This window comes from Anopheles coluzzii, chromosome 2 (assembly GCF_943734685.1).
Source record: "Anopheles coluzzii chromosome 2, AcolN3, whole genome shotgun sequence".
NCBI classification, from domain to species: domain Eukaryota; kingdom Metazoa; phylum Arthropoda; class Insecta; order Diptera; family Culicidae; genus Anopheles; species Anopheles coluzzii.
The window spans coordinates 13,608,677-13,622,748 of record NC_064670.1 but is presented as its reverse complement, the minus strand read 5'-3'; the positions used below and the strand labels follow the sequence as shown (position 1 = coordinate 13,622,748).

The following is a 14,072-nucleotide window of genomic DNA, read 5'->3' as shown; positions in this document are numbered from 1 at the left end:
CCGTTATTTTTCCGTGTAGCTTTGGTCGATTGCAAATCATGCCATTTCACCGACAGAGCGAGATGCAGCACGTTGTTTACAACAACATTCGATCAAACTGAACAGCTGATGCCGGTTGCCGCTGGTTATCGGGTCGTTTGTTGTGCTTCCCTCATTCGCATCCGAATCGACGAAACCCAGGCCCAGCTTGACAGCTCTCGCGCGTTATGTCATCCGTGTGCGGAAAAGTTTGTAGTGGGATTGTGCTCGGTGTGAAAACATGCGATTTCTTCACGTATCGCTTTTGGGAAGATGGTCAAAAGGGCGAAGTCACTTGTGTTCCGCGGTCGGACAGTTGACGGTAACTATCAAAACGCAAACGACTTACTGATTGATTATATCATTTGCCTTCCGTTGCCAGCCATGCCGCGAGTTGACGCCGGAGATGAAACATCAGCTGGAGCGGAAGTGGCAGAACAAGCTGGGCGACTGCCGGTTCGACCCTGCCGATACGGTTAAACCGAAACGCTACGTGCTGGCCATGTTTCCGTATCCCTCCGGCAGCCTGCACATGGGCCACGTGCGGGTGTACACGATCAGCGATGCGATGGCCCGGTTTTACCGGCTGAACGGTGCGAACGTGCTGCACCCGATGGGTTGGGATGCGTTCGGGCTGCCTGCGGAGAATGCTGCCATGCAGCGGCGCATCCCGGCCGACACGTGGACGCACCGCAACATTGGTGAGATGCGTAAGCAGCTGGAACAGCTTGCGTTCAGTTTCGACTGGGAGCGAGAGTTTGCTACCTGCCAGCCGGATTACTACCGCTGGACGCAGCAGCTGTTTCTGATGCTATACAGGGATGGGCTGGCGTACCAGCGGGAAGCACTCGTCAACTGGGACCCGGTCGATGAGACCGTGCTGGCCGACGAGCAGGTGGACGATAACGGTTGCTCCTGGCGGTCGGGCGCGAAGGTGGAGAAAAAGGTGCTGCGCCAATGGTTCGTGAAGACGACCCGGTTCGCCAAACCGCTGCTGGAGGGTTTAAGCGATCCGGGGCTGGAAGATTGGAAGGATATCATAAAGCTGCAGCGGCACTGGATCGGCGAGTGTGAGGGATATGCGTTCGAGCTGCCGCTGGTTGGAGAGCACAAGATGAAGAGCGTGTCCGTGTGGACTAGCGATCCGGTCGAGCTGGAACGGGGCCTATTTATTGCTATTCATCCGACGAATCTACTGAACACGGCTAAACAAACCGATTGCCTGCTGGAGAACGTTACCGTACAGAATCCGTTCACCGGGGATGTGCTGCCAGTGATCGTAACGGAAGCGGTCACCTTTCCAGAGGGTTGCGACACCTACCTGGCGGTCGGGAGCGAATCGAATCGGCAGTTAGCGACCAAATGTGGATTAAAGCTGAAGGAAAACACACCGAGCCCTGCCAGCACTGGGGAGGAAATAGTCCGCAAAGCGCTCGAGCAAGGAATCGGCGGTCATCCGGTCAGCTCTAAGCTACGCGATTGGCTCATCTCGCGGCAACGGTTCTGGGGCACCCCGATACCGATCATTCACTGTCCGAGCTGTGGTCCGGTGCCAGTGCCCGAACAAGATCTCCCCGTACGGTTGCCCACAGATTCGGTCGGTGTTCCGTTGGCCCAGAACGAGCAGTGGCTGCGGGCGGCGTGTCCCACCTGCCAACGGACCGACTGTCGGCGAGAATCCGACACGATGGACACGTTTGTCGACAGTTCGTGGTACTTTTTGCGCTTCCTGGATGCGCACAATCGGCGGGAAATGTTCGACAGTGCGCTTGCGCACCGGTTAATGCCGGTGGACCTGTACGTCGGGGGAAAGGAGCACGCGGTGCTACATCTGTACTATGCCCGGTTCGTCGCACATTATCTGCACGGCAAGGGTTTGCTGCCGACGCCGGAACCATTCAAACGGCTGCTCGTACAGGGCATGGTGATGGGCCGATCCTACCGGGTGGCCAGCAATGGGAAGTACATTCCACCGGCGGAGGTCGAGATCGTGGACGAGAAGGCCAACAAAGCGATTGAGCGGGCGACGGGCGAACCGGTCACGATGCTGTGGGAAAAGATGTCCAAATCCAAGCACAACGGTGTCGATCCGCTCGAGGTGCTGCGGGAGCACGGTTGCGATGCGTTGCGCTTGATCCTGCTGGCCGACGTTGCGCCGACATCGCACCGGAACTGGTCCGAAGCGAGTAAGTGGATGGATCACTTACCGTTACGAATGAAATCCATTCTAATGTCCTTGTTTCTTATTCATTGCAGCATTCCCCGGCATTCTGAACTGGCAGAAACGGCTCTGGCTGACGATGTACGATTTCCGGGAGGCGAGGGCAAACATCGATCCCAGCTCAGGCGCACCAACACCAACGCCCGAGTTTACCGAGCACGAGCACAAGCTGTGGGATGCACGGAACTATTTCACGGCCGGTGCAACCTTCAACTACCGCCACTCGCACCAGCTGAGCGTGGGCATCTCGAAGATGCAGGGCCTGACGAACGCGATCCGGCGTGCCCCGCCGGCCGTTGTGAGCTACGGCCGACAGTACGAACGGGCACTGGCCGCCCAGATCATTATGCTTGCCCCGATGGCACCCCACTTTGCGGCGGAACTGTGGGAGCAGCTTGCGACGGCACCGCACCGTGTGGATGACGACGCTACTGGTCTGCGCTGGGACGGTACGGTGTTTGAGCAACGGTGGCCCGAAATCGACGAAGATTTTCCGCTCGATCTTACCTTTAAGGTGCTTTTTTATTTCTTTCCAAAACACACACACCATTTAAAGAGAGAAGTACCATTTATTAATCGTTTTGACTTTCGTTTTGCAGATCAACGGTGCGGAGTGTTGCATACTTAAAATCCCGGCCAAGCGCTTCAACCAGCTGACGCATCAGGAATCGCTCGATCTGGCACTGCGGCAGGAGCCGATCGTGAAGCTGATCGGCAAGCGACCGCTCCGGACGAGCGATTTCACCCTCTACCCGAGCTGTGAGGCGATTCTGAACGTCGATCTCGATCGTGCCGCCGTGGAGGAAGGCGGGGAGCCCGAGACGAAGAGCAAAAAGGAAAAGAAGGACAAGAAGGCGAAGAAGAAAAAGTCACTGCAGGTGCTGCACGTGGGGATGTGATAAGCGTGGTAAGAAGCAATAAATTCAACGCCCTGGTGTGTATTTGCTGTGCTGGTTTATTTGCATTTTACACCAAAAGACACGTTTTAGTACTAAGTTTTGCATTGGCGACGTTGGGCGGGATGAATTTTAGGAAACTTTGGACAAAAGGTAGCGAATAGAAATAGAGTTAAAGGGGGACAAAATAGGAGGATAAACAAAGAAAGTGGGTGTGTGTGTTTTTTAAAATGTTATTATTGCACCTTTTCCTATTTTCACTAGTTAAACGGGAAACCGACGTCCGCGATCGAACGTTTTCTTAGCGATGTATAAAACTAAGGTACGGGAAATGCATCATACAGGGTTTTCCAGGAGTTATCATAGCTGTGGGAACCTTCATTGACTCTTTCTTACTTGAAATGAACGTATTTTAATGGGAATTGGACTCTCTAGCACCCTTGTTGGACAAATGCTATAAGAATTCCAAAAGGGTTGCCATAGAGTCGAATTTCCAACATATGCAGTTCACTTCCAATAGGAAAAAGTGTAGGAAGTGTCCCACCACTACGAGATCCCCTGCAAAACTCAGTAATCACCACGTGGCGGTTAGGCCGCGTGCGTTTGCTGAACACATGTTTGCGTGCAACGCCGCATTCGCTCCCCTCTCCCCCCCTCCCCCCTACTTGAGCAGCTCGACCAGCATCCCCTTGACGTACACGTCGATCTGCGAGTAGTCGATCAGCGTGTTCCGGATCATCTCGAGCAGCAGCACCGGCCACATCGTTTCCAGCCGCTGCAGCTTCTCGACCGCATTGCACGTGTTCTCCAGCATGCGGCCAAAGTACGCCCGGCCCTTCGCCCGCATCGCCGTGTCGTCCTGGGCGGTGCTGTGCTTCTTCCACTGCAGGGCCTCCTTGCCGACGATGTTCTTGAGGGACGGGTCCGCCTGCATCAGCCACTCCTTCGCCGTCATCTTCGAGGCGTGGGCCGTCTCCTCCAGCCGCAGCCGCTGCAGCAGCGGCTGCAGCAGCCCTTCCGGGAGGGACCACAGCACCAGATCGGACAGCCCGGCGTACGTCGCCTCGGCCTGCTGCACCTCCTCCGGCGTCACCTCCGCGCCGTTCACCTGCTTCAGCCCCCAGTGCGACAGGCGGTAGATGGCGTAGCTGCGCCAGGGCCGACCCGCCAGCGGATTGCCCTCCGGGTCGATCGTGAGCGACGCGATGCCCTGGCTTTCCGCCAGTGCATTGATCTGCCCGAGGCAGGCGATGTTCGTCTCGCGGAAGATGAAGTTTTCCGCATTGACGAACCGCACCTTGATGCGGCACAGGATCGCGGTGATGCTGTTGAAGTTGATGTAGCTAAACTTGACCGTGTGCACGTCGCACGCCTTCTGCATGTTCCACTGCTTGTCGATGAACCGGAGGGCCCCGAGCCCGTACACGTTCAGGTAGCGGCCGCAGATCTCGATCAGATAGTCGCCGCCCTGCTCCCGCTCCCGTTCGCCCGACTTGCCGGAACGGCCGGTCCCGGTCGTACCCGCCGTCGGCCCATAGTTGCTGCTCGGTATGCCGGCGTACGTACCGCTGGGGGCGTTTGCGGGCGGCGCACCCGTGCCCGCGTTGCCGTGGGCCAGATTGGACGAGTTGGCCAGGCTGGTGGTGCCGCCGGACGGAAGCGTGGATGCATTGCGGGCCGTTTGCGTGCGGGCGAGCGTGCCCGTGCCGTACCGCTTGATCGGTGTGGTCAGCTTGGTCTTGTGCGTTCGGCCCCGCTCGGCCGTTAGGGAGGGAGTGGGGCCGCTCGTACTGCTGCTGCCGCTGGCAGCACCGACACTGCCACTGCCACCGGCCGAGCTACTGCCGGCCGAGTCCGTGTTGGAGCCGGTCGAGTCCGAGTTGCAGGAGTTGGAGGACGCATTGGTGATGACCGACTCGGTGGCACTCTTCGTCGAGACGGTCGACAGTGTGGACAGCTTGTCCAGATTTGCGTCCAGATCGGGCGGTGGACAGGGATCGGCCATGCTGATTGGCGGTTGGCAGTCGTCCGAAGCAGCGGGCAACTTCAACTTCTCTCTTGGCGGTGCTCCATTCTCCTCCGGCACGGGTAGATCGCGAGGCGCAACGGGATCACCTGAACTGGAAGGGTCTTCCACCACATCCAACGCTCTCCCCGGTGCCGCAACCACCCCATCCGGTCGGTCAGTTTCCTTTTCCGGGGTAGAGTTTGCACTTCCACTCGCCACCAGCGTGCTCTGTTTCTCCATTTCCTTCTCCAGATTCATCTGTTCCTCGTTTTCCGAGCTAAATCCACTGGAGACGCTCGAATCGGCATGCGTTCCCACGCCGGACGTAACGGATGCCTCACCTTCGCCCGCACCTTTTCCACCGGCCGGTGCGGATTGCTCTAAAAACGGGGCCAAAATCGGGGGCAAACGGAAGTAATCTTCCCCGCCCTGCTCGGACACCTGCGAGCTTGAGTTGTCCTGCGAAGAAGATCGCACCAGTGGCTTCCGGTTGGAGGCCATTTTCTTCCCATTGGCGGGTCGCAACGGCCGCGTCCCTTGCGAGGACGCTCCATTCGCTCCCTTTTTGGTCGGTTTTTCCACCGCGAACGTCACACCTTGATCGCCCGGTGGCAGTATTGCACCATCGCCCAGCAGCATACCGCCGTCCGGCTCCTTGGCAACCTCCTTCCCGCCGGCGGCAGCGGGTCGCTGGGTGCCGCGTGCGATCGCCATCGACTGCTGCGACCGGAGCAGCTCCCAGTTGGTGCGCGCGTTCGAGATGATCTCCTCGCGCCGCATGCTCTGGCAGACGTCGGACGACAGGTTGGAGTACTTGCTGTCCGACAGCTCCTTGTTGCGGCGCCAGGCCGAGGCGGCCCGGCGCACCTGCTCGGTGATCTGCATCTGCGACAGCGACACCAGCCCGGGCAGGTAGCTGACGAGAAAGGAGACGCAGTCGCCGGCGAGCGAGACCGGGTTGTTCTCGATCGTAACCTCCTTCAGGTTGATCGCTTTCGCGATCGCCGCCATATCCTCCACGCACTGCAGATCGTTGTGGCACAGCCAGAGCCGCTCGAGATGGTGCAGATCGTCGAAGCCGAACAGCTTCTTGATGCGGTTCCGCTTCAGGTTCAGCTCCTTCAGGCTGAACAGGCCGGCAAAGTCGTGCGCCTGGATTTGGCGCAGCGCGTTCCCGGCGAGGTTGAGCGATTTCAGCTCCTGCAGCTGGCAGATCTTGCCGCTGATGTTGCTGATCTTGTTGCCGTGCAGGTCGAGCACGCGCAGCGTGCTCTTGAGTGACACCAGCCCCCCGATGTCGGTGATGCGGTTCTTGCCGAGCAGCAGCACGGTCAGGCTTTTGAGCCCGTCCAGACACGAGATCTTCTCGATCTGGTTGTCGTACAGGTCGAGAAACACCAGATTGCTCAGGTTGTAGCGGGTGACGAACGCCGGCGGGACCACACTTTCCGCCCCCGGTGGCACCACCGGCGGACCGGTGCTGGTGGGTGTTGTTTTGCCACTGTTGCCCGCGCTGCCATTGCTGCTCGACTGTCCGTTAAAGTAGTCCTGCTCGCCAAGGCCCGCACCGCCGGCAGGCAGCTCGGCGATGTTGCTCAGATTATCGATGCTAAAGGAGGGCACCAGCAGCAGCTTGCCGGCCCGCATCTTCAACATCCCATTGGAGGTGGTGGTGGTGGTGGTGGCCCCATTTGGCGTGGCGGGCTGTGTGGCCCCCGGCCCACCGGTAAGGAACATGCTCGGTCCGCCGATGAAGCTGTTGGACTTTTTGAGCAAACTTTTCTGATGCGCCGTGATGGCGATCGGGCCCGTTGAGCCGTTGCCGGTGGAGGCAGCGGTCGCTGGCGGTTTCTGAAGGTGCGGCGACACCCCGGACATGGGGCCGGTTGACTGGGGAGCACCATTCGGTACCGCCGGCTGCTTGCTACCGATCGTAATCCTGCTCTGGATGAAGCTGCTCGCCACGGAGTTTCCATTTCCGCCGGGCCCGGCCAGCGAGGCCAGATTCGTGCCCATCAGCAGCTGCCCGCGCGAGGTTGACTTCTGCCGGAGGAACTGCTTGGCGGAGGGTTTCGTGGCCGCTGGCCCGTAAGCGGTGGACGAAGAGGAGGAGGAGGCAGGCCCGTTCGTCGGCGTACCGCCGGGCGAGGGTTTGGTCGGTGTCGGTGGACTGCTGCTGACCGCTGCGGGGTAGTAGTGCGCCGTAGCCGGCTTAAGCTCTCCATTCGACACCACTGCACCCTGGTGCTGCCCCTTGGTTGTCGGCAGATTGTTGTTCGGGTCGGCTTCCGGTGGGATGTGGAACGCGTTGATCAGATTGTGCTGCAGCGAGAGCAGCCGCAGGTTCGGCTCGTCCTCGATGAGCGGGATCGAGCTGAGCCCCTTCCGGTCGAGGTTGACCCGGTCCGGGTGCTTCTCGCGATCCTTCTCCGAGCGCCTAATGCTCGGGACGCCATTCTGCACGATCAGCGTACTGTCCAGGGGCGGTGTTTCGGCGTACCCAGCCAGCAGCGCATGATGCCCGGTCGTGTCGTGGGTTGATTGTGATGCCGCTGCTACTGCTCCCGCTGGTGGTGGTGGTGGCGATGGGCCACCGTAGCCGCCCCGCTCGCAGATCGGTTCCGGGCGGATGGTGGCGCCCCCGGTCGGATGGATGCGCTGCTGCCGGTTGTAGTCGGCGGCCGCCGCCGCCGTCACCTTCCGCAGGTAGGACGAGCTGAGCGTACTGTGCGACCGGTGGAAGGTGCGCAGGCGGGTGGAGTGGCCCGCCGCCGCTAGGGCCAAGCTCGAGGCGGGCCCGTTCGCGACCCGGCTGCTCAGCTTTGGCACGACGGATTCGATCTTTAGGAGGGCGGCGGGTGGACCCGGACCCCCGCCGGTCACCACACCCGCCGTCGGTGCGCCCGTGCCGATGATACCGTCGTTGATGTGGAGGGCCGACTTTCCCCGCATCTTCGAGGTGCTCATTGTGCTGCCTGCGGCTGTGACCTGCTTATTGCCTCTGTTCGTTTTTTTTTTCTTTCTGTTAGTTGCTGTAGGATGTTTCCTCCGCAATAACCTTGCCAGCCTGTCTTGTGCGGAGTGCTGAGTGACAGCTCACCGCCTCGCGGAATGTGCCCTTTGCGCGTCGTTTCGCTCTCCGCACAGTCAGCACCGGGATGATACGGTGCATCGTACGCGCTGCGGTCAACACTTTGAGGACACTTCTTGGACAATATCTTCAGATCCCTGTCTCACACACACACACACAAACACACGCGGATACAGACTATGAAGACTGACGAAAAGGTTGGTTGTCACTCGGCACAAGAACGGTGGAAAGTCCTTCAGCACAGTGGTAGGGAGTCGTCCTTTCGTTAGGATTCCGTCCTCCGCTGTAGTAGTGATGCAGTGCAGCCGTTTGTAATTCATGCGCTTCATAAAGTTGTTTATGAGCTGTCTTGGTGAAACGGGTGGTGGTGGTGGTAGTCCTTTCTAACTGTCTCCGTTGTTTGCTCCCCTCTCGCCGTACACCGAGGCCCACATCAAACGACACAGACACTGTGGAGCACTCTCTCTCTCTCTCTCTCACACACACACACACCGTCGGCTATACTATATAGGATAGTTGTAGTGAAAATCAATTGAATGCCGAAAAACTTTCGTGACCGATTTTCCCGAACCGAAACAACCCGCCTGCTTTGCACTGCCCTCTATCGCTCGCACGAACTGATTGACAAAGTTGGCGTTGGCGGCGCACACTGTTCGCGTTTGCTTCTTCTCGGTCTTCTTCTTTTTCTTCTTTAGTAACCCCTTTTTCTTATTCTTCCCCTTTCATTCACTCAAACTCAGCTCCTCTGTTGGGCAGGGTTGGCACGCAGAGTGGTTCTTGGGCAGGATCTTGGGCTTGGGGGTCCGTTTACGGACGGACAATCCGCACTGCTCTGGCTGCCCATTATTGGGCTTTTTCTCCTGCAGACAGACACACTAGCGGTTTGACATATCCGTACTACATTCCGTGTACAAATGTTTAATGTAAAAACACGCACTACACACTGCATTAACGTGTCACTTTATTCAAGCGAAATGCCAACTGTGTGTGCCAAGGCGACGGTTCGGAAAACGGAAAACCCGCACACGTGGAGCTATGTGGCCGTATCCCCCCGGGTGCCAGGGTTGCCAACACCACCAAAAACACATCCGCACACGCCAACGCGATCCTTTCGACTGCTGCTGGCTCCTGTGACTTCGGCTCAAGCTGTTCAGTGTCCTGTCCTGCAGGTGTGTTGGTGTGCACGGACCTCGGGTGAATGGAGAAACACTCCCCAACCCTCTGCGCGGGACAGTTATGTGGTGTTTTTTTTTTTGCTGCGCTCTTTTTATTCTCCCTCCTCTCCCCCCCCCCCTCCCCGCCGTTACGTTGTTTATGATTGAAAATCGGCCAACAGTCCCGCCGCCGAAGGATACGTTGCTTTGGTGGGTCGCTCGCTCGCGCACCACGCTTTTCGTACCGGTTGCGCACACGGGCGTGGTGGTGGTGTTGGTGAGGGAAGGGGTATCATTTCAGCGCACACTAGGATACGCCGCGCTGTTGCAAATAATGCGCTATCTGTGCGCTGGGTGCTGGGTGCTGTGTACTGCGTGTATTGAGGTTAGATATAAACAAAAGCCTAGTGATTGCTGGGTGCTGAGAATGTTGTTAAGGGGGGCCCCACATAGCAGGCGTGTGCGTGTGCGGTTCCCGACGGTTGTTTGTGGTCGGTTGCCGCGTAGCAGTGGTGTTGCTCGAGTGGAGTTGTTTGTTTCCCTTTCTTTCTTTCATTCTTTGTTCGCTGTTTTCCACGCGAGAACCGGTCGTGGAAAAGGCGCTTCAAAATCATATCGCCGGAAAATGTTCTAAACACGTTCTACCGAATCCGGCCCTTCCCCGGTGATGTTCCGCGGTCATGGTACGCGCAAGCATATACTCCGCTACCGGTCTGATGAGCCGTGCTTCACGTGTTGATGTCAGTTCGGCTTCCCGACGGGGGTGGGCAGCGAGGAAGCGAACAAGAGAAAGCGATTCTCAACCGGAAAACGGTTGTTCGTGTAAGTTTCGTCCTGCCGATGGGCCGAGCGAGTAGCAACCGAACCCACTAAACTGTGTCCCGTGTCCAAAACTCGACCGAGGCCGATGTGTGTGTGTGTTTGTGTGGGAAGGTGAGTAATTTAGTCATGTTCCCTCTAAACCATGGTCTGATTAGAAGTCGCGTCCATAGATTACGCTCCAGGCGGAACTTTTCGAACTCGAACCACTACATACACACTCACACACATACACATGCATACCAAAAGCAACGGAAAATCCTAACCCGCTTGCTGTGACGTGGCTCCTCAAACGATAAACGGGCACGATGAAACTACACGTCATAGAAACTGTGGCAGATGTTGTGTGTTTGTGTGTGTGTGTGTTTGCGCGGGAGTATAGGGCGGGGTAAGGCAAACTTTCGAGCCAGTCTGCCCCAGCTCCAAGTCTCGCCCCATATGCCCACATGGCCGCTGCCGTGTTGGCTGCCGTATGGTAGTGTTTCCGGTCGTCTGAATAGTTTCGCACACTGGCCCCTCCCTCCTTGGATTCACCCGGGGTCCTACCCCGGGGATCTCACCCGGGACCTCCCCCGGGGGAAAGGTTGGGCTGGTTCATTTTTTGTCTCATTTCGTCCCCCTTCTATCTCCCTCTCTCTCTTTCTCTCTCATTTGCATAACACATCCCGTTAACCCATCGTGACCCCGCTGGGTGTCTTTGGAATTTCCGGCTGCGGAAGTGTTACTTCCAAGTGCCGTAAACTTCCGCAATATGAATCGGTGGTACCAAATGGAGTGAACAAAAAAAGTGAAACTCGTTGCAAACGAAATCTGCAAAGTTTGCCCCCGCCGTCACTCCCGCTGTACATTCGTTCTGCTCCAAGGCGGGCACTGCGCGCCCAGGCATCGTGCCCGATTTCGCATTCTTCGGAAGGTTGCAAACGTCGGGACAGCGGACGCTCTGGTTGAGTGGCTTGGTTGGAGGGGGGAGGGGGGGGGCATCGTGTTGCGGAATTCGGCCTACATTTTCCGGTGCCATTTTCCATCATTAGCACACTAGGTTCTATTTGTGGAACTCGCGCTGCAACTGGCGGGATATACTGGTGGTGGCTGGTGGTGCTAGGCAAACATTCTTCTCCACAACCACGCAGCCGCCTTACGGAAGCTATTTTCAGCATACAGTGGGTGATAATTTTCAGCGACAGAGGCAGTAAATGTTTCGAAGCAGGATCTATTATTAAGTGTTTATTTCCGTTAAGTCCTATAGCACCGATGTACAAAAAGACGAAAGATTTATATGAGGCAAGCATTATATGATCGATAAAGGATCAAATCTCAAACGTATCCTACTATTCTGTACGCTATAAAAACCAATTAAACAATTGCGAAAGGATGTGGTGAGAAGTCCAAACGGGAGTTGATACTCAACCGGATCATATACATTCATATCATGCACGCCTATCGATCAGACTATCGAGCCACTCCGTATCGGAGAGGTTAATTGATGATATGGTTTGTTCCGTTTGTTTCATTGAGACAGGATAATATGTTTTGTATTCTGTACTATTTAATTCCGTTACGGTTTTAAACAAATTGCACGAAAGGGAAACAATTCTTATAACTCAATACCTACCATACTGTCATAAAAGTGGAAAACAATCGCACAAATTGTATAACAATGTCACTCCGTAATTAAAACATGATTGGTACCATTTTCTCCCCTATTCCCACCGTAAAATGCATCCTTTTGCTGGCCTTTTTTAATTCACCCTCCAAAAAGAATGATAGCAAATAGAGCAACACACCAACTTATGCTTCATCATTGGCTATGCAGCGCCGTGGGTCGAACTAGTCCTCGGAACGGCAAACGTACAACGTTTGCACCAGTCAAGCTTGCTACACAACGGAATGCAACCTGAAGCCGGAAGTGAATGTACTAAAAACAAAAAATACAACACCCAGCCATAGCCCCCAGGTTAACGAACGCTAAAGTTCGCAGTCACATAATAGAATGGCATGAAGTGGGTGTGTGTGTGAGTGTGGGTGGGTGGGTGAGTAAGCTTCACCTCCCTATTTTCCCCTCGCAAGGAGCAGGTAAAGTGGACTAAGTGATGGACTGGTGCTCTAGAAAAGGGCACTGCTCGAGTAATTAAGTATAAAGCGCGCGGGGCGTGCTGATTGCAGCAGTACAGAACGGGGCCGACCGATTCACGGGACAGAGTAAGTTAATAAAATGTTGCAAAACTTTCCCCCCTCCAATTTCCCTTACCACGCGCCAATTGCTCACTTTGTGTGTGTGTGTGTGTTTTTTTTTTGAGGCAATGTACGGTGAAAAGGTTGAGGAGGGCGTTCAGAAGCTGATGGAGTAGTTGATTTGCATTTCTGGTGCTGGGCTTTGGAGGCAACGCTTTAGGCCGGGAAAGCGATGGAATGATGACAAAAATGAAACCAAAAAAAGAGAGAGAGAGAGATGGAGAGAGAAAGAAAGAGAGAAACAAGAAAGAAACAACTTGAAGTGCGGTAAAGGACCCCGAACTCCGATTGTCCCTATTTTTTTTTTATTTGCTCAATGTGTCAGTTCTCGATCGTACTGTGCATAAATTCATATGCGAGCGTTTGGTGCAATCGGTGTCCCACCCCGCTTATGGGAGCGGTTGTGACAGGGAGCTCCCGGCAGACCCGATCAAAGCCTACTCGGCCGATTCGACTTGATGGGGTGTATGGGAATATATTGGACTACGTACTACGTGTGAGGGCATGTGGGGTAGTTTGTGCGGAGCAAGTTCAATGGCGTGATTATGCACGGCGGATAGCGCTCATATACCGCCCGCACGGTCACGTTTGTTCGATGTTTGCATAAAACTAAAGGAAGTCAATGACAAAAGTTATGACCGCACGCGAATTGTGGGTGGAATGTCGCGGAAGGAATTCCTTTTTTTCGATTTTGGAGACAAATTGATTCAGCCAGCTGGCCTGATTTCTGGGAGATTGTTTTGTTTTTTTTTGTTTTGTTGTTGCTGGAAGTTAAATCATTCATTGAATAGAATTGTATTTTTAACGTGCGATTTTAAAATGCTTAAAATCTCATGCGATGTACGTTTAACTCTGCTTTTAAAAAAACATGTCCATCATTAAATGCTCAACAAAAAGTAAATGAAGGGAAACGTACAGTTTCAACTATCTAATGCAAAAACACATTTAAAATAAATTGGTTTGACACACGTTTTTCTTTAATAAGCTTTTCAGAGGTTACTATCAATTGCTATGATAATGAGCCATGAGCCATTAATCCGTTAAGGTCATATAATTTGAAAATTTAGATTCATATTAAATTAGCATTTGAAATTGCACTGATATAAAATTAGGCTAAATTTGGGAACTCTTTAATTTGCTGGAAAATACGACCCATACACACAAGAAAACGTCATCAATGCGTGAAACATTATTTTGTAACTTATTTAAAACTAGCTCAATCTATTCCACTTTTTGCTTGCGATGTTAACTCACTTTAGTGATTTAATTTCACGAAATGGGCTTTAAATAAGCCATCCGGCCTTCAAATATTGGTAATATGAAACTAAAATTATTCCCACGTGTTGCAGCTCACTGTCGCCAACAAGAAAGAAACAAGAAAGAAAAAAATCGAATGATTGCAGGCTTTTTTTTACTAGTTATCACAATTGGATCATTTATTTATACAACCTACACAGTGTTCGGAGTAGTTTAACTTACGTATAATTTTCTAATCTACAACCACCCTCTCCCCCCCCCCCCCCCCCCCTCTCCCCTAATGATGCTCGTTAGCGTAGTTTAAAACCCGCCCGCCACTGCGACAAATGACGCGAAGTGATTGACCTCGCAGGGGACACTTCCAATGCGCTGACAC

General features: G+C 54.6%; 2 protein-coding genes across 2 annotated transcripts; one reads left to right on the top strand and one right to left on the bottom strand.

Annotated features, from left to right (window-relative positions):
- The first annotated feature begins 197 nt into the window (after positions 1 to 197).
- Positions 198 to 3,220, top strand: LOC120950757 (leucine--tRNA ligase, mitochondrial). The gene is made up of 4 exons (XM_040369035.2): positions 198 to 340; positions 401 to 2,204; positions 2,275 to 2,753; positions 2,839 to 3,220. Exons 1-4 carry the CDS (start codon positions 260 to 262, stop codon positions 3,136 to 3,138), a joined length of 2,664 nt encoding a protein of 887 aa, XP_040224969.2. The 5' UTR covers positions 198 to 259; the 3' UTR covers positions 3,139 to 3,220.
- Positions 3,221 to 3,317: 97 nt separating this feature from the next.
- On the bottom strand, positions 3,318 to 9,504 carry LOC120952501 (uncharacterized). Its single transcript, XM_040371861.2, has one exon. The coding sequence runs from the start codon at positions 8,108 to 8,110 to the stop codon at positions 3,797 to 3,799; it is 4,314 nt and encodes a 1,437-aa protein (XP_040227795.2). The 5' UTR covers positions 8,111 to 9,504; the 3' UTR covers positions 3,318 to 3,796.
- Between the last annotated feature and the right edge of the window lie 4,568 nt (positions 9,505 to 14,072).

Bases quoted from the DNA above. Each gene is read 5' to 3' on its own strand.
- LOC120950757 (XM_040369035.2), top strand. From the start codon at position 260: ATGCGATTTCTTCACGTATCGCTTTTGGGAAGATGGTCAAAAGGGCGA. The intron at 341-400 runs GTAACTATCAAA...TTCCGTTGCCAG, and splicing joins CCGCGGTCGGACAGTTGACG to CCATGCCGCGAGTTGACGCC. The intron at 2,754-2,838 runs GTGCTTTTTTAT...TTCGTTTTGCAG, and splicing joins CGCTCGATCTTACCTTTAAG to ATCAACGGTGCGGAGTGTTG.
- LOC120952501 (XM_040371861.2), bottom strand. From the start codon at position 8,110: ATGAGCACCTCGAAGATGCGGGGAAAGTCGGCCCTCCACATCAACGAC.